General features: G+C 50.7%; 2 protein-coding genes across 2 annotated transcripts; both read right to left on the bottom strand.

Moving 5' to 3' along the window:
- Positions 1-938: 938 nt before the first annotated feature.
- LOC100903639 (uncharacterized) lies at positions 939-4298 on the bottom strand. Its single transcript, XM_003739298.1, has one exon. It carries the CDS (start codon positions 4296-4298, stop codon positions 939-941), a length of 3360 nt encoding a protein of 1119 aa, XP_003739346.1.
- Positions 4299-15762: 11464 nt separating this feature from the next.
- Positions 15763-17111, bottom strand: LOC100903492 (general transcription factor II-I repeat domain-containing protein 2B-like). The gene is made up of 2 exons (XM_029113253.1): positions 16844-17111; positions 15763-16694 (listed from the first exon to the last, which is right to left on the bottom strand). The coding sequence occupies exons 1-2, from the start codon at positions 17109-17111 to the stop codon at positions 15763-15765; spliced, it is 1200 nt and encodes a 399-aa protein (XP_028969086.1).
- Positions 17112-17508: the final 397 nt, after the last annotated feature.

Raw genomic sequence — 17508 nt, 5'->3', positions numbered from 1 at the left:
AATCCGTCGGATGACGTGAAGGGCCGTAATTTGAACAGCGGGCCGGATCTCGGGATAATCTTACAAGCAGAGTCAAACTCAGCTGGGAACGCCGATCTTTGGATGCAGATAATGAGTTTGTCTTCAGCTCTTTGAAACTCTTGAGCCTCAAGCGACAGGCTCTTGGGTTTGTTGTCTCCAGTTTTGGAGGCGAAGCGGAGCATGTAAGCAAAAACTCAAACCGCCCGGCGCCATGAACCGAACTGTTTTCCAAACACAGTGACATCGGTATTCGATGTAGACGCCACAGCATTGATCGTGTCATTTCTCTTTTCATTGAGCACCTTCGCGTCTATCGGATTCAGTGGGTGGTCTACGGGTTTCTCCAGCTTTAGAAGCCAAGGAGGCCCTTTCAGCCACAGATCCCTTGAGACCGTTGTGTCAAGAGGGGAAGCTCGAGTGAGCAGGTCGGCCGGGTTCTCGTGCGTACGGATGTAACTCCACGCTAAAGGGTCTGAGATGGACTGAATCTCCTCAATACGGTTGGCGACGAATTGCTTCCACCGGGAGGGATCGTCTCTTATCCAGCCAAGGACCGAACTGCTGTCGGAGTAGAGGAAGGTGGCGTCGATATTTGAGCCGAATGATTTTTTGATCGAGTTTGAGAGACGTGCAGCCAAAAGAGCCGCGATAAGCTCCAATCTCGGGATGGTCCATCGGCCCTTGAGGGGGGCAACCCTGGCCTTGGCCATGACGAAAATGACGAAGGCCGGAGTGTTCGACTGAATCAAGGGAATCTCCCTTATGTATGCTACACAACCGTAGCCCGATAGCGAGGCGTCTGCGAATACATGAAGTTCGCGGCGTGACCTTCCCCAGGTCGTACTCGAACAAATGTCGAGGTATCTGTATGAGGGTAACGGTTTTCCAGGTTACTTGTCGCTTCGACGTAACTTTTCTCACAAATCGTCTGTGAGAGTCGAGTCCCAGTCGATTTTCCTCGACCAGATGGTCTGAAGAATCATTTTTAGCGCGATGGCAATCGGTGCAATGAGACCGAGCGGGTCGAATACCTGGCTGAGACCCTTGAGTAGCTGCCGTTTGGTGATCGGACCCGATTCCAGGAAAGCGACAACGGGGTCGACATCGATGAAGAGAAAATCTGATACTTGATTCCACGAGATTCCCATGAACTTGCCGCGGGTGTTCGATGCAGATACCGAACGGTCCGGGCCTACGATTCGTGAAATGTAATCGGCAACTAATTTATTGTTTGCCGCCCACTTATCGAGCGGAAAATGACCGCTGGAGAAGACGTCAATAATTAACCCTGTCGTTTCCTTCGCTTCTTTGATCGATGAAGCCCCAGCGCAGAAATCATCCATAAAGAAAGTGTCCCGGATTCCCCGGAGGATGTCCGCTTTCCCTGGGAACTTCTCGATGCTCCAATCTAGGTGGTGGCGAAGCACCTGACAGTGCAAAAAGGGGGAACATGAGAGACCAAAATCGAGAACTGTCGCCCAGTATTCCCTTATCGGGGCTTCTGGGTCTTCCGAGATGCCTAGAGGCCAGAAAAAACGAAGAAATTTTCTGTGGTCTTCGTTAATCAGCGTTTGCATGAGCGCTTGTTGAACGTCCGCAACGATTACGATCGGACTTTTCCGGAAGTTGTTGAGGACGGAAAGAATGTCGGGCAGCAGGTTTGGCCCTTTTTCTAGCACGTCATTTAACGCGGCTTCCTCTTTGGAACGACAGCCGCAGTCTTTGACGATTCTGATTTTTCGTTCTGACGCTTCTGACAAGGATTTCTTCGCCACCGCTAGAATTGGTAGATAGTGAGCGCGCTCGCCTGGTTCTCGCGGGTCAGCCTGTTCCGCGAATCCCGAGTCGATATATTTCCTGATCTCCTTATCGACCGCCTTAAGGAGGGAGGGGTCCTTCTTTGCGCTTTTCAGAAAGGCCAGGAGCCTTGAGAACGAAATTTTTTGATTGTCGCCCAAAGTGGAGACGTTATCGCGAAAGGGGAGGGAAACCGAATAGCGGCCATCCTCTGTGCGCTTCACTGTATCCTTAAAGAATTTGATCAACTCCTCTCCGGTTCTCTCTGCGTCCGGTGGGAGGGGGCTCTCGATGCCGATAATGTCCGTATCCCATAAAAGCTCAAGATTGGCATGCCGTTCCTCCCGCTGGACCGCCGGCGCTTTTTGGATTCCCGATGCGGCTACGACGTGCTGAACGACCGCAGACGACGTGAAAACCGAGTTTCGGATCTGGTTGGAGCCGTCGGCGTCGCTGCCGCAGCAGACCCAGCCGAAGATGGTCGGGCACGCGAAGAGCGAACCGATTCTCGTAAAGGAGACTCGCTCCTGACCCGAGTAAACGAGGTGAAGCCAATCGTTAGCAATCAAGAGGTCTACCTCTTCCGGGAAATTTTCCTTTTTGCTGTCGGCTATTGGGTGGAAACCCTTGAGGGAAGAGGCATGAGGAATGTTTCCTTTGATTACTCGGGGGATTCTTAAACAGCTAATGGTGGTGCTTTTCTTCGAGAATCTACTTTGAAGTTTGAGGTGGCAGGTGTCCACCTTTTTGATCTCCGTCACCGTTCCAGCGATACCGTGGAGGCTGATGGCCTCTGTGCTCGATGCTTTGATACCGAGCTCTTCGACTATTCTGTCGGAGACCAGGGAGCGCATCGCGCCGGGGTCCAGCAGCGCACGACAGACAACCCTCTTGGGACCGTTGACTACGTAGACGTACGCGGTTTGGAGCAGCGCAACCGGGGTTGCGGATTGCGATTGACAGCCTGCCGCTGCTATCTGAGCTTCGACTCCAGCCGCCGTAGCCAGCTGAGAGCCTGTGCATACTAATTCAGAGTGACGTCCCGCGCATTTCGAGCAATTTTTTACCTTGGCCCGGCATGTTTTCGCTCTATGGTCTCTAAGCAAGCATCTTAAGCAGGCGTTCTGGTCGGCGCAACGCTTCCTTCTATCTTCCGGAGACATTTTGGTGGTACACTTCGAGCTCTCGTGATTTTTCCCGCAGAAAATGCAAGAGTGATCTACCTGACTGGTTGCTCCCGCGAAAGAGAATTGGGATCTAAGATTGTGACCGTAGTCCCTGCCCTGGCTCTTGCCTTCCTTGGATTCTGGTCTGTTGTCAGAGCTGTGGGAGTTTGAGCCGGAGCCCTTGCTAATATTAAGAAACCTGCCGTGCCGCTCTGAGGACTCGAATCTGGCCTTCTTCTCCTCCAAAAATTTAAGGAGAGCCTCTAGCTTAGGAGTGTCGTCGTTCGCTCTCTTTTCCCACTCGGTAACGAATTCTACCCGCAAGTCATACGAGATGCAACATAAAATCATAGGGGAGTACGCCGATGAGATCTTATCGAAAGTGTCGCCGTGGGCCACCAAGGAACGGATAGTTTGAGCCTTCTGAGAAACGAAATGAATGAACTTGCTTGGTTTGGCGATGTCCTTCACGTAGCAGAGCGCGTGAACTCGCTGGGATAGCTGAGTTTTTGCCGCGTCGGAGCGACCGAATGAGTCCTGGAGAATATCCTTCATGAGCTCGTAGTTCTCGTCGCCGATATCCAAGTGGCAGACCGATCCGAGAGCCTTGCCGTGAAGGGACCACTTCAAGATACGGCACTTTTCTGTGGTATCCATCTGCCGGCAGTCGACGTAGTAGTCAAAGAGCTTCCACCATTCTCTGAACTTGACGAGATCGCCGTTGAATTTGGGGACCTTCTTCTCTGGATTCTTGACCGGTGTGAGAATGTTGGCCTGGTTCGGATCCGGTTGCGGAGAGGCTCCTGGGCTATGTGGTCCCGCTGCGGTTTCCGAGTAGAAGGTTCCTGATGAAGAGCCCTCGACAGCTTGAGATGGCCGAGGGGACTCCGAGAGGAGGGGGCTAGGGATGCCCAGCTCTCGCCTCATCGAGCTGAGGCGATTGCGAAGGCTAGCGAGGTTATCCCCTGACTCGGCGTCGTACCTGATGTGCTCATCAAATTCTTCGTCCATTTTCTTGGGGTCGGGGTCGACCTCCAAAAATGGTTGCCATTTCTCGAAGAGATTTGTATAATTTTCGAGTACCTGGTTGAGCTCTGCTTCTAGGGTGACGATATCGTCGTACTCCTGCGGAATCTGATTAGCGAGGACGGACGCTACCCTATTGTTAATTCGGGTGAGCTGGGAGGGACGCACCCTGATCTGGTTTTTCAAGAGAGCCACGGAGGGTGGTTTGGCATCTATGTCACTTGGAGGGTCCTGGCTCTGTTCACCGCTCGGGCCCGGGATGGATGTTGCTCCTTCGCTGTGGGGCATTTCCCTTGAGGACTGGGAGACGATAGCCGACGAAGGCTGCTGGGCGCGGATTGGTTACGAGCCGAAGTATCCGAAATACACGGGAACCGGGGTGGCTGGCTGGTGTTGATCGCTGCCTGTGGGAGTGGGGGTCACGAGCCGAAGGATTTTACGGCGGATCCGGGTAAGTAGCCTGGATCTGGACTGAGCGTGACGTGAGCGAAATCCGAAAATGTGGGAAATCAAGACGAAAAATCCGCAGGTTTTCGTGGATGGGGGATGTGCAAGCCTGCACGAAACTTCACACGGATGAGGGGATGAATTTTTCCACCGGGGTCGGTGATTTTTCCTCCACCGAGGTCGGTGAGTCGTGAGGGCACGTGGTGATCGCCGAGGTCGACGATTGTCAAGACTGGCTGGAGAGGTGAATCGCGAGGTCGCGAGTTCTTGAAGTCTTCTGACACCAATGTTACGAATCGAGGGCGATTCGTTTTAGTCCGACACTAGAGAACCAAGACACAGAAAAATCAATCGTAACTGCGGTCGCTTTCCCTACGCCGAAGCCCAACGCCGGAACGAGAGCGATCCTATCGCGGCTGCTTCCAACGTGCGTGTGTCTCTCCGACATCTCGACGCGGAAGCGCCCGAGATCTCGGGGAAGGAGAAAGGTGCGAGGGAAAGCTCCGCTTTGTTTATTTCTGGACCTTTCTCACTCCATCTCCATGGTCCTCCACGGCGATGACGACAGGAATGTTCGTGATTGTCTGGATGACACCGTGGTTCCGAACGGCCCTCCCTATTTCCGCTGCGGTCCACGTTTGGTCTCTCCTACTCCAGAGATGAAGAATGATAGGCGACCCTTATGGTTTGGGTGAAGATACAAAGGTGCCTCTTGAAATAATCGATTTGTTCGGTCTTGGTCGGTGGGGACATCCGCGCTGAGAGGGTCCTCGGCTGTGCCGAGGACGTCGGTTGGTGGATCCATACCGAGCGACGGATTTGATTGGGGCTGGTCTTGGGGCGGTTCATGTTCTTCAGCCTTGTCCTTCAATCCTCCGGAAGATTCGGTTGGGGGAATCATCGAGACTTGGAAAGTCGACCTGGTCACCGATGTCGATCTCTTCCACGGTTGATGAAGAACCAACTTTGTTGTAGGAAATCGATCGCGTCCTATGAATGGTCTTGTATTCATACCGTATTCTCAATTACCCTAGACGGGTCGGGGAATGTAGCACTATTTTTGAGAATGCGGTATGCGTAGAGCTTCGACTTTAACGGGGCATGCCCCACTATTTGAGAGAATACGGTTTCTTTTCCCCCTCATATTTCAATCCACGAGCAGGTGAGTCCTTTCACTGCAATGCCGTCCATGGCTCGCGCGATTACAGCCCATCAGCCCGAACACCCATTAGCCCGAACGCTGAGTCGGACCTCCCTCTCTCAAGCAAACCCGCTGAACTGGGGTTCTCATATCTGTATTCTGACAAGCGGATTTTTTAGGCCTTAAGTATATATTGGACCAATAACTCAGATTTCCTCTTAATGCGGGAGGAGCCGCAGTCTCTTCCCATTGTATGCATGAATGAGGAAGTCGGCAGGCAGCTCGATGGGGAATCGCCTCCTTCTAGTTATGGTTGGCGATAGAACGCGATGTACGCGGATGAAGCGACTTCACATCCCTCCGTAGGGGAGCATATCAGCGTTCTATTTTCCCTATAGTCCGATAGAGAGCATCGTTCCTTGCCTGGCTCAGAGACTCGTTTCAAGTTAAAGTCCAAGCGAGCATGGGATTGAGTGTCCATGAGATCCCATCGGCCAGGAAGAATCCTCTCTTCAGGGCCAATGACTTCATGTACGAGGTCGATAAGAGTAAGGGAGAGAAATATTTTTGTTGGTGCATTAGCAAGAAGACCGAGAGATCTTCCACCAGACCACGCAGCACGTTCGTGCTTCGCAACCTCGATCTTCCAAACCCCCAACCCTCCAATTTAGCGGGACTGTTTGAGAAAGGGGGGTCCGACTCAGCGTTCGGGCTAATGGGTATTCGGGCTGATGGGTGCACACCGCTCGCGCGATGGGAATGTCGGCCGAGATTAATATATTAGATCTGGCCAGAATGATCGACACCCTTAGAAGGATCGAATCGATGCCGGAGAATAGGTTCATTCCGATTCTATGTAAATTGTCGGAATGAACTTCATGTCTCTCAAGTATATGTGCATGATATTATAATTGAAATGGAAGTTTTATTTTTCGAGACGGGATGCTTCAATCCATTAGTGCTTGAGTGTCTGGCAGCACATTTTCCCTTTGTCCGGTCGCTAGGTCGTTTGTGATCTACCGCGTTTCCTCGAACTCTTCTTCGTTTCCCTCATCGATCCACCAGGATTCCAATTTTCGTGCATCCTCGTCATCAAGATTCACTTTTGCTTGCGTGTTGCTGCTTGATGTCAGGACTCGTTTTCCCTTGAACTCCTTGATTTATACGATGATTCTGTAGGGCGACGCAGCGGCTCTCCATCCCATCCAGAATGTTACCGTGCTCATTCCACAGACTCAAGCTGATTATCTTTTTCTGTTTCCACAATTGTTATGAAATTCCTTGCGTTTTCCGGCAGACCAGTGCCGCTGACCTCCACAACTTTCGAAATCTGAAATTCGCATCGATGATGTCTTCATACCCGCTGAATTTTTTGATTCAGCACGGTATGATCTCTTTGGTGAGTAAGGCTATACGCAATACTAGCTGTACCCATACCTTCGTGAGTTGAATCTCCAGGTCGTGTTTCGTCGTATCATACTGCGGGTTCTTCTTCTTCAACTTGAACGCTGACACGGCGTAACAGTGCCCGACGGCCACTTTCCCGTGAAGCTCGTCGCATTTAGCCCCAGAGACAACTATATTTATCTCACTGGATGCGTCCACAATGATGAAAGAAAAGATCTTGTCCTCCTCCTGCTCGTTTTTTTCCCAGAATCTCAGAGGCGTTTTCGTTTTGTCGCGGCCCTTGACGATTCCTCCTACTTTATCGAGCTGCAGGTCGGCTAGCTGTTTCGGGATCTTGGGATGTGGTCCTTCGTCTTTCGAATCTATCAGATGTTTTTGACGTCAAGTGTTATCGTATGGTCCTGCGAAGGCTCAAATTGTCAATGTGGGTTCCGTATTCGCCTTTCTTCCGCTTCTGCGCGCCCGGTTTTGCGACTGATGGTTTTGACGAGGTTGCTTGTTTTGCCATTCTGTGATCGTTCGGCGCTTCGTTTTTCCGACTGAGAGTCGAGCATACGTTCGCAACTGGTTTTATATTTTTTTCGGAGTTCATTTTATGTCTCATCAAATGTATCTTTCCTCCCTTATTTCTCTGTGATTCAGTTGTGCGTCCCGGAAGTATCGCGCGGTAATGACCCTCCGCGTTTGGACCTCATTTCTCGGGGTTAGGTGCTTATTGATATAGCCTACCGTAGCTACGGAACACGAGACCGATGGTCGTGATGTCGCGTTTGATAGCTTGCTTTCAGTCGCTGTTACCTTGTTCGATTTCATCATCTATCCTACATGAAGTCTGTGGAATATGGGGCGATGATAGGTAAAACACGCGACGTATCTCAGAAAGCCTAATTCCATGTGTCGATAGAAAGTGAGGTCGATGCATGTATTGCCGAGAGTTGTATTTTAGGCTCTATCGTTACCTGGTTTCATTGCATAATGCTTCTCGAAGTATCTTTCCAATTTCGGTCGATCATTCTCTCATATATTAAAGTCTCCCATAACAACTAGCGGCGCCTAACCATCTCGCAATTTGTTGTCCCCCCGTAATTTTCTCGTTAGTGCGGTCTTAGAGATCTCTGTATGCCGTCTGTTGATGTACATACGTAAAGCGCGACTAGTGTGAACTCTTTTCCATCGGTTAGTCTGATGATCACCCTGCCGATGTCAACATGATGGGCTCCGGTTTGCTCGTCGGAAAGTTGAGCTGTTCTCTCTTCCACTACCTCGGAATCGACGAAGCTCCGTGTGTACATGCTGACACCTCCTGCTCTTTTTCGACACGGCGTTTGGAGAATAGATTTGAAGCCTTTGATCCGGAGAGTAGCTGTGTCTGGATTTACCCATGTTTCACAATGTCACTTAATGCGAGAACGTCCGCACGCGATAGAATCGGATCAGTTGAAATGTCTTCTGCATGTGTCTCTAAGCTCTGTACGTTAAGGTTCAGAACCACCACGGAAGATTCTCCATATGGTTTAGTGTCGAGGAACTCTGTAAGATCCGTGCTTATTGTCCGTGAGCGATGTCTTTCTAATCGTCGATATTCATTTCGATGTCGTTATTTGACATATAGCGTGATAGAAGGTGAAGTCGGCATCACAATTCGTGAGGAACAATCCTTTCAAGCATGTCACTCTACTCAAGGCAACGTATACGAGCTGTTGTTTATGATTCTTGTGGTAGTCATAGACGATCTGCGCAAATGTTCCCCCTCGAGACTTGTATATCGTCAGAGCGCACGCTGGCGCTAAGGGAAATTGTAGGCGACGACATTTTATTTTCTTCGGAAGGTTGATAGTGACCGACCGTAGCTCTATCGGAACCCATTGCTCGTTTAATGTTTTCGACTTGCATTGCACGTGAGCTCTGAACTTGAGTTTGATTCTACGACCAATGTAATCGTTGTCAAATTCCAACCAAACTCGTCTAGAATCCGCCACTCTACGTACGCTCTGGTAGCGGGAAATGCCTATGGCGCCGTTCACCAAGCCGTCCTCGACATCGACATTGGTGGTCAGCATTCAGCATGTATGGGAAACTTTTACTGAACCTCTCAACATAGGGGAGATTGCCTGTATCTCGCGTTTTCATACGATATATTTTCCGTTCAGTTTCCGTTCTGTAACCCTCATAAGAATCCGGAGCCATTATGCATTATGATTTCCGTAAACTCTGGAAAGCTTTGGTATTGTTATCATCTACGTCACTGTTACTGAAGAAAAGTCTCACAGCTTCACCGGAAAGATTCGCGTCGCACCATTCGCGCGGTCTGAATCTCGATTGAAGGATTGCTGTTTCTTCGGTCGACAAATTCTCGCCGCTGCCAATCTTTCTTAAGAGGGAAGAAAAGCTTTCATCATTCTGGCGCACGACCGTCTTCGAGGGATAGTAATCTGAAGACAGCCACAAAAGAGAGTTTCCTCCAATAGTTTGTTTCGTCGCACAAAAACAGGTGCGGCATTGACGGGCGGAAGCTGCTTCGAATCTCCACAGGCAAATAGATCAAGTCCGCCGAAATTCATTTCGAAATCCGCGGTCATTTTTTGCCATCGGGGATTGACCGCTTGGAAAAGGTGGGAACCAGACATACTGATTTCATCAATGATGACAGCTTTCACATTCCTGAGTAGATGACGATAGGTCTGTATTGTTTCGAATGGAAGATCATGCGTCTGCCTCGGAATCGTTAGATGGAAAGCCGCATGCACCGTGACACCGTTCAGCCCGACCGCCGCCTTCCCGGTTGTTGCCGTAGCAATGTACGCATTATTCAGTGAATTGTGTTGCTGAGTGTACCGGTTGTAGGTTTCCATCAACGCTTTGAGGGTAAATGACTTCCCGCAACCAGCTGGTCCCGTAAGAAAAACTTGGATTGCTTTTCGGTGGGGTTCATGCAACCGATGAATTACTTCCAGGAGCAGCTCACGTTGTTCGGCATTCGTTTGTCTCATCAGAGCGCAATATTCGCTTCTACCCATGATGTTTTCTCTGCGTCTGACGGCGCTCATTGAACTGGAGTTCATGATTTCCTGAATGTCATCATTATTGACCGCCATGCTCACACTGGGAATTTCTTCCTCTACGGCGTTTCTCTGATTGGATATATCTTCTGTTAGGGATTCAAATAACGCGCTGCTTCCGTTGCAGACCCTATTCCCAATAATAAACATACGGACTGACATTTCAGTTGGTTGTCAGCCATAGACGAATGTAGACGTACCTTCCTTACCGTGCATGCTCTTCTTAGGTGTTACTACGAAACCTAATAACTGATCGAAGAAGAACTTCCGACAACTTCGCGTTTCATCATTCGCTGCCTAGTTTGCATTCGTTCGCGCGTACCGGCACTACCTTCTCAAGTGATACTACAATGAGTCCTGGGATCCCGATTTTCCAAGAGTTCAAACCGCAAAATGAAAGCCTGAGTCAGTGGGTCGACAGACTAGAAAATGATCTCGAATTGCAAGGTGTCACTGAAGACATCAGAAAAAACGCGCGATTCTTGCGTTTGTGGGAGCTGAAGGCTACCGTCGACTTCATGACCGCCTAAGACCTCAGAAAGAGATCAAGGACGTCACCTACGTTGAAATCGTGACCACTCTCAAGCTGATCTTCGAACCGAAGAAGAACAAATTCTCCGAGAGAAGCCAGTTCAGAAAAGTGAAACAGAACTCCGGTGAGTCGTTTGCTGACTACGAGAACCGCTTACGTCACGCCTCGATCCATTGCAACTTCTCAGCGGCTCAACTCGAAGAGCGACTCATCGAGCAATCCATCGAAGGACTAAGCGACAGAGTTGTCGTTCAGAACCTTCTGATGAAAGCCGAGAACGAGGAGAACTTCAAAACTCTCGATTACGTCTCCAACCTGGCCGCTGCGGTGATGATGGTGCAAAACGCTGTCAGCTGTTTGCTCTCCCGACAGACGGCTGTGTTTTGGCTCGCTCTGTCCCGTTGTCCGTTTTTTTTTGGACCTCGGAGCCTCGCTGCCCCTGTTTTCTGTGCTTCACCTATCACCTTCGTTGCCGACCATCCCCCGTGGCCCGCGTGTGTTTTTTTCTACCAATCTCCTCGCTGTTACGTCAAATGGTGCACCAGCTCCCGCCGGGTGAGACTTGCCCAGCCTGCCAGCGCGGATTCCATTGGAATAGCAAGCCTATCTCCTGCACCGATTGCGGATCGAACACCCACCGCACCTGTATCTCCGACCTGTGTCTGAGTGAGCCGTTTGAAACGGGAGGGTTTGGACTTTACATTTTGCTGTGCCTCGTGCTCAGGGCCCCGATCCCACACACCACTCCAAACTGTGACTGTGTCCGGGCTCGAAGACTCTATTTACACAACATCTTCCCTCAGTCGGAGTGCTGCTGCTGATGAGCTCCCTGCGTCCAGCTCACCTTCTCGTTCCCTGATTGATTTCCGGGCCCTCACGCCTGATGACACCTTCGTTGTCTGCCTCAGGTGCTCGAGTGTACTCCTCCGCATTGACAGGGTCGACGGCTGTCCGTGTTGCTACCGTGAGCAGACATTGTTGAACGCTCTGCATGCGTCTGAGCAATAAAAAGCCTGCTCTACGCGAGGGTGACGAACCGACTCGACTGCCATTTGGATAGGGCCTGTCCCCCTGTGGGGCCCCCTCCACCGAGCGCCTCGACTCGTGACGATCTGGGGAGCCGTCTGGATGCTGCTCTGGCTGAAATCGAGACTCTCAGGGCCCGAAATTCCCATCTGCTTCGTCGTCTCGCTGATGCGGGTGTGACTCGGGATGCCGCTGACTGTGGTCTCCGCTCGAATCCTTCGCCTGTTCACGTCCCTAGAGCCGAGCCTGCACCGTTGGAGCCGACTCGTGAGCTTTCGCCAGTGTCCTTGGGCACGGATGTCTCGGGCGCCCCCCGGAGTGCCCCTCGTTCTGGTCCTCGTCGTGCTACTCTGGATGGCTCTTCGTTCCCCATCTCTTACACAAAAGCCACCGGTAGCGCCGGCGTCCCTCTTGCGGCCGTCGGGCGTTCTGGTCCCTCCCGACCCACTACTCATTACAGATCAATCATAATCTTCGTGTCTAGGCTGGATAGATCCACTACAACCTCGGATGTTTTGGTTCACTGTCTCTCCAGATGCCCTGGGGTCTCATCGGTGGCTAGATTCATCGGTGATGAGCGTAGGGACTTCGCTTCTTTCGCTATCACGATCCCTAGGGAAAGTTCGGATTCACTCTTGGACCCTTCGGTGTGGCCCTCTGGGGCTATCTTCAAAATCTTCCGTGGTCGACTGGACAAGGAGCGCCTCACCGACACCGTCCTCGCAGCGATTCCGGATCTCTCTGCCTCACCAGTCTCCCATGCCCTGCCCGGCTCTCCGTCCCTCGCCTCCGTGTCCTCTTCTCCCCTGGTGGCGGAATGTTCAACTCTACCTCTCAGCTCTTCGCCTGCACCCGATCCGGAGCTCCCCGCGTCTCCCTCCACCGCTGACTGACTCGTATCCCAACCACTCTTCCACATTCTGCACATCAACACCCGTTCCCTTAGATCACTGCACAAATTCGAAATCCTTTCCTCTAGATCAGGGGTGGGCAACTTCGCGCGGCCCGCAGGCCGCAATTTACGGCTCACGAGCCGCAGTGCGGCCCTCTCGGAGGATATAGTTTCTATGGTATTCCTAGCGTAGAATTACCCGCTGCGATGAAGGAAACCATCCTTGAGGCAATGCGAATTCAGTGCGATTTATTGGTTGGCATCTTCCTAACAAGTTCATCGATTGCGGGCTCTTTAGTCGTAGCCACTCGCAGAACATTTTCCAGATTAGGGTCCGAGAGTTTCGATCTCAGACGAGATTTGTTCAAGTTCATGAGACTGAAAGTCTGCTCACATATATACATAATATATACTCCCGAATAGAGACATTTGCTTCATAGCAAGATCGACCATGTGGGGAAAAGAGCTACGTTCAAGTGACCTGTAGAACTCGACGATAGAACCCTCTCTGTGGTTGTTTCTCAGCAGAGAGCTGTTCTGAAGCCGGATTAGCTCAAGTTGGAGCAAAGGGTGTACTGTAGTGACATCGACCGCGAAAGGATCAGCAAATAGCTGAAAGTCAGCTTCTGAATCGTAGAAATCCGAAAATCGATTGCTGAACTCTCCCAGGAGCTCCTCAAGATCTCTATTGAATTGAGCGCATTTGAAGCGTTTCATGGAGCATGGTCCTAAGTGACATTTTTGAAAAAAATGAGATGATTGCTCGAATCGAGTCTGTACTGCACTAAGTATCACCCACTTGAAGGATTCTGACGAATTCTTTCAGCATATCGCCCTGCGAAAGCGGTATCCATTCATTGCGAGATTGGATTTTCAAGAAAGAAGTGCCCAAGTCGATCTTGGAGGGCGGGAAGCGGTCTCATTCTGACTTTTCCGCGCTCTTCCAGCGGATCGCGCTGGGCTTACTTCGTTGTTTTGTCCGTTATTCTCCCGCGCAGAGTCTGATTTTTGAAATTGACGATGAGTTTATCTTGTATACGTGTCGTACGCTGCCGCTGCTATTGGAACCGTTGCGTGTTGAGCTCGACTCCGCGTGGTGTTTCTCGATTCAGTGTCCACCATCCTTAATCAGTCTGGTCTCGCTCATCACCGTCAATCAAGCGATTGTCAGTGTCTCCACCACGTTTCCCTGCAGTAATGGCTTCCCACAGCAGAAATGAGCCTTCCAGGGAGGGTCCTCGAGAGCTCGGAAGGTGCCGGTGCGACTGCGATCTTCGCCTTCCGAGGAAAGCCCGAGAGCTTGTCTACGATAAGTATCACTCACTCTCCGCTACGGAGCAGACTACCTTCTTACGAGGCTATGGTAGACCGAGACCAGCGCAAAGACGAAAAGCCACTCAAGGAGCCCGAGCCGAGCGGAGCGTTTACCAGTATGTTGTTGAAGCCAAGGGCATCGAATACGAGATCTGTCGAGGAGCTTTTCTCTCCGTACTGGATATTAACCGCCCCTAGTTGAGGAGGAAGGTTACAGACGCCGACTCTCGAGATGAAACAGCCATCGATAGGAGAGGTCTCCACCTGAATCGACCGCACAGAATCAGTGAGGTGGCGAGGGACGATATCATCGCTTGGGTCGATTCCCTCCCAAGTAGGGAGAGTCACTACTCGAAGTTGACGAAAAAGACAAGGAAGTATCTGAACCCGGAGTTAACTATGGCCAAACTTCACCGTATGTTCTCAGGAAAATTCCCCCGGCACCCCATGTGCTACAATAGTTTCAATAAAGTCGTGAAGGAGAACTGCCGAGTATACTTCGGAGCCAAGAGGAGCGACATCTGCGAAAGGTGTGAGAAGGTCCACCACGAAATCGCGGCAGCGAAGCGGAAGAACGACACAGCGGTGGTCGCTTCTTTGGAAAGAGACAGGGATTCGCATTTAGCAGATGCTCAGTCGTTTTACGATAGTTTGGCGACTCATGCAGGAGCACTCGATCCGCGTAAACTTGTTGTCTGCATGGATTACGAAAAAAATCTTGCTCTCCCCGTCACAAATGCCGGTCCGGAATATTACAAGAGACAGCTCTGGATCTACAACTCCGGCATCCACAACATTCAAACACATGTATGCACATGTATGTGTACAGCGAACACTTCGGGCACAAAGGACCCAACGAAGTGATATCCATGCTGGACCACTTCCTGACGGCGCACAGGTCCCCTGAATGTAAGGAGCTCTACATTTATTGTGATAATTGCTACGCTCAGAATAAAAATCAATTCCTGTTTGTGTATCTAGATAATTTGTGCGCTCGTGGTATTTTCAACGAAATCCTCGTGACATATCCCATACCCGGGCATTCTTACATGCCCGTGGACCGGGATTTCGCTCTGGTGGAGAAGCGGAAGCAGAAGGTCACTAAGATTCCTCGCCCAGAGGATTGGATACAGATAATCCAGGAAGCCCGCATCTCTAAACCATTCAAGGTTCTCAACCTCAACTTTCCGCTATCTTCCACTCTCGAATCAATACCGGATATCGAAGTGGTAAAAAATAAAGATTATAAAACCGCTTGCGGTGATAGAGCAAAGAAGATTCCAATCAGCAGGATCAGGTCGATACGTTTTCGGCGCAATAACTACCCTGAGTCACGAACCTCAGTCGACGGAATGTGGACACCCCTGACCCTCCTGAAGCCTGGGGGAAATCGTCATGCGCGCTTCACGCCGACCGACATCGGGAACGACTTCTTGCCCGTGAAAGCAGCAAAGAAAAATGATATCGACGCGCTCCTACAGTATGTAGATGAGGAAATTCGTGAATCCAACTTCTACAAATCAATCAAACCTGTAGACGACTTCGAGAGTGAAAATGCGGAAGAGCATGAAGCATGAAGCGTTAAGCGCCACTACTTCACGTCTGCTCTGGGCTGTATTTCAAGGCGATAAAACATCAAGTAGAGTTTTGTGGCCGGTTTCGTACTGTATTTCTTCGAATTCCCTCAATAAATTGCTCGTCGGGCGGGCTTTTCACGGAAAAAGTGCTTAAGTCCGATCTCTTACCCTCGATGTTTTCTTGACAAAGATAGCTTGTGGCTGAGATCTGAATATGTGAGCATAGTCGTGATGTTCCAGCGTTCCTCCCAAACGGTACTTCGCAACTTCATCACTATCCGCGTGAGTTACCGCGACGAAGAGATATCGAATCACTACTTCCTCTAGACGATTTTGGGTGCGACTAGGGAGCTTTTTTCACGAGACGCTTCGTTTGTTCTCGATCTCGGTGGGGTCCGTTAGCACCATGCTTGTCCTTGGAAAGTGGACGAGGTTCCCCGTCGTGGGATGGAACATGAATAACTTAAGCTTCCCAACAAAGCATTTCACTTCGAAGTAGAGGTCTGGAGCAAACTTGTTCTTGCCTTGCAAATTCAGGTTGAGTTCGTTCATGTGAGACATGATGTCTGTTAGGAAAGCGATGTCCTGCCAGAACTCAGGATTCGCAATTTCATTCGCAAAACTTCCGTTCTCTCGCGCAAAACTCAGAATCTCGGATCGCAGCGTGAAGAAGCGATCGAGCATTCTTCCCCGGCTCAACCACCGAACTTCTGCGTGGTAGAGTACGTCTCCGAACTCAGCCTCAACATCCTGCAGGAAAGCGCGGAACGCACGATGAGTCAATGCACGCGAGCGTATCGAATTCACTGTTCCGGTGACCACCGACAAAACTGGCTTGCACTTGAAGACCCTCGCGCAAAGTGCTTCCTGATGTACGATACAATGGTACTTCAAGAACGTCGCATTCATCTTCTTCTCGAGGAGGACAACTGCTCCGTTGCGGCGGCCAATCATGGCAGGTGCCCCGTCAGTACAACAACCGGGTATCTTGTTCAACGGGAGTTCGTGCTTGGCCAGCACCTTGAATACTTCCTCACAGATATCGCGACCGGTTGTGGTCCCCATCATGGGGCACAGGGCCGCTAATTCCTCGTGAATTTCCATTTGCGAGTCTACGGCGCGGATGAATATCAATAGTTGAGCCGTATCTACGGCGTCGGTACTTTCATCCATGGCTATCGACCACCATTCGAGAAGAATTTTGCTCTTCTTGCAAGCTGCTCTTCGACATTCGCTGTGATGTCTCCGATTCGTCTCGTAATTGTCCTCCTTGAGAGCGGCATCGGCACCTCAGCGAATTTCGCGAAAGATTCTGGGCACACTTCTTTAGCTATGATTGAGGTACATTCTTTCACGAAATCTCCGTCCCCGAAGGCGTGTCCTGTAGATGCTATCTTTTGCGCCACGAAGAAGCTTGCCCGAGTCGCACCCTTCTCACGATCTATCTCCGAGGAAACTCGCTGCTCGACAGATAGCGAGGCCATCAATTCCTGGACTCGTAGTAACCTTTCCGTAGCTGATAGGAGTTCTTCATCCGGGTGCATCGATTCCTGGTGCCGCCTTAAGTTATACTCCTTGAAGACGGAGAGTGATTTCCTGCACACTAGACAGCACGGACGGCCATCGATTTCCACGAAGAAGTACTTCACTGTCCATTCCTTATTAAACTTCCTATTTTCATCGGCAATCGTTCTCCGAGACGCCATCGTGACTCCAAGCACAACCGTGATGCTTGAATACTCGAAACTCGAAACGACACGAGGCCGACAGCGTTTCTGACCCAAATGCGAAGGGATCCTAGCAGGGCATTCTCTGTGCGCCAACATAGTCACATCGCATGAATGCGACAAGAAGTCTCCGAGGAGGGACTTGACACATCATCGCTTTGAGACGCCTGATAGACACTCCCGAGTCGTCGTTCATTCCGGCCCTAGCAACAGAAATCAACTCGATAGAGTTTTTGGAGAATATCATCCAAGTGTATCGGAGAGGAGGCCGGGCCAAACGCGGCCCGCGGGCCGCATCCAGCGCGTCGATGGATCATCCAGTAGCTAATTAATTATTCGAAAAACGCGAATTCCGGAAGGGGCCGCTTGCGGCTCG

The sequence above is a fragment of the Galendromus occidentalis genome, unplaced genomic scaffold (assembly GCF_000255335.2).
Source record: "Galendromus occidentalis unplaced genomic scaffold, Mocc_1.1 scf7180000076494, whole genome shotgun sequence".
Lineage (NCBI taxonomy): Eukaryota > Metazoa > Arthropoda > Arachnida > Mesostigmata > Phytoseiidae > Galendromus > Galendromus occidentalis.
This window is presented reverse-complemented; position numbering and strand designations above follow the sequence as displayed.

Excerpts from the sequence above, each read along its gene's own strand:
- LOC100903639 (XM_003739298.1), bottom strand. The coding sequence starts at position 4,298 with ATGCCCCACAGCGAAGGAGCAACATCCATCCCGGGCCCGAGCGGTGAA.
- LOC100903492 (XM_029113253.1), bottom strand. The coding sequence starts at position 17,111 with ATGGCGTCTCGGAGAACGATTGCCGATGAAAATAGGAAGTTTAATAAG. Across the intron at positions 16,695-16,843 it reads AGTTTCCTCGGAGATAGATC|GTGCCGATGCCGCTCTCAAG; the intron begins GTGAGAAGGGTG and ends AAATTCGCTGAG.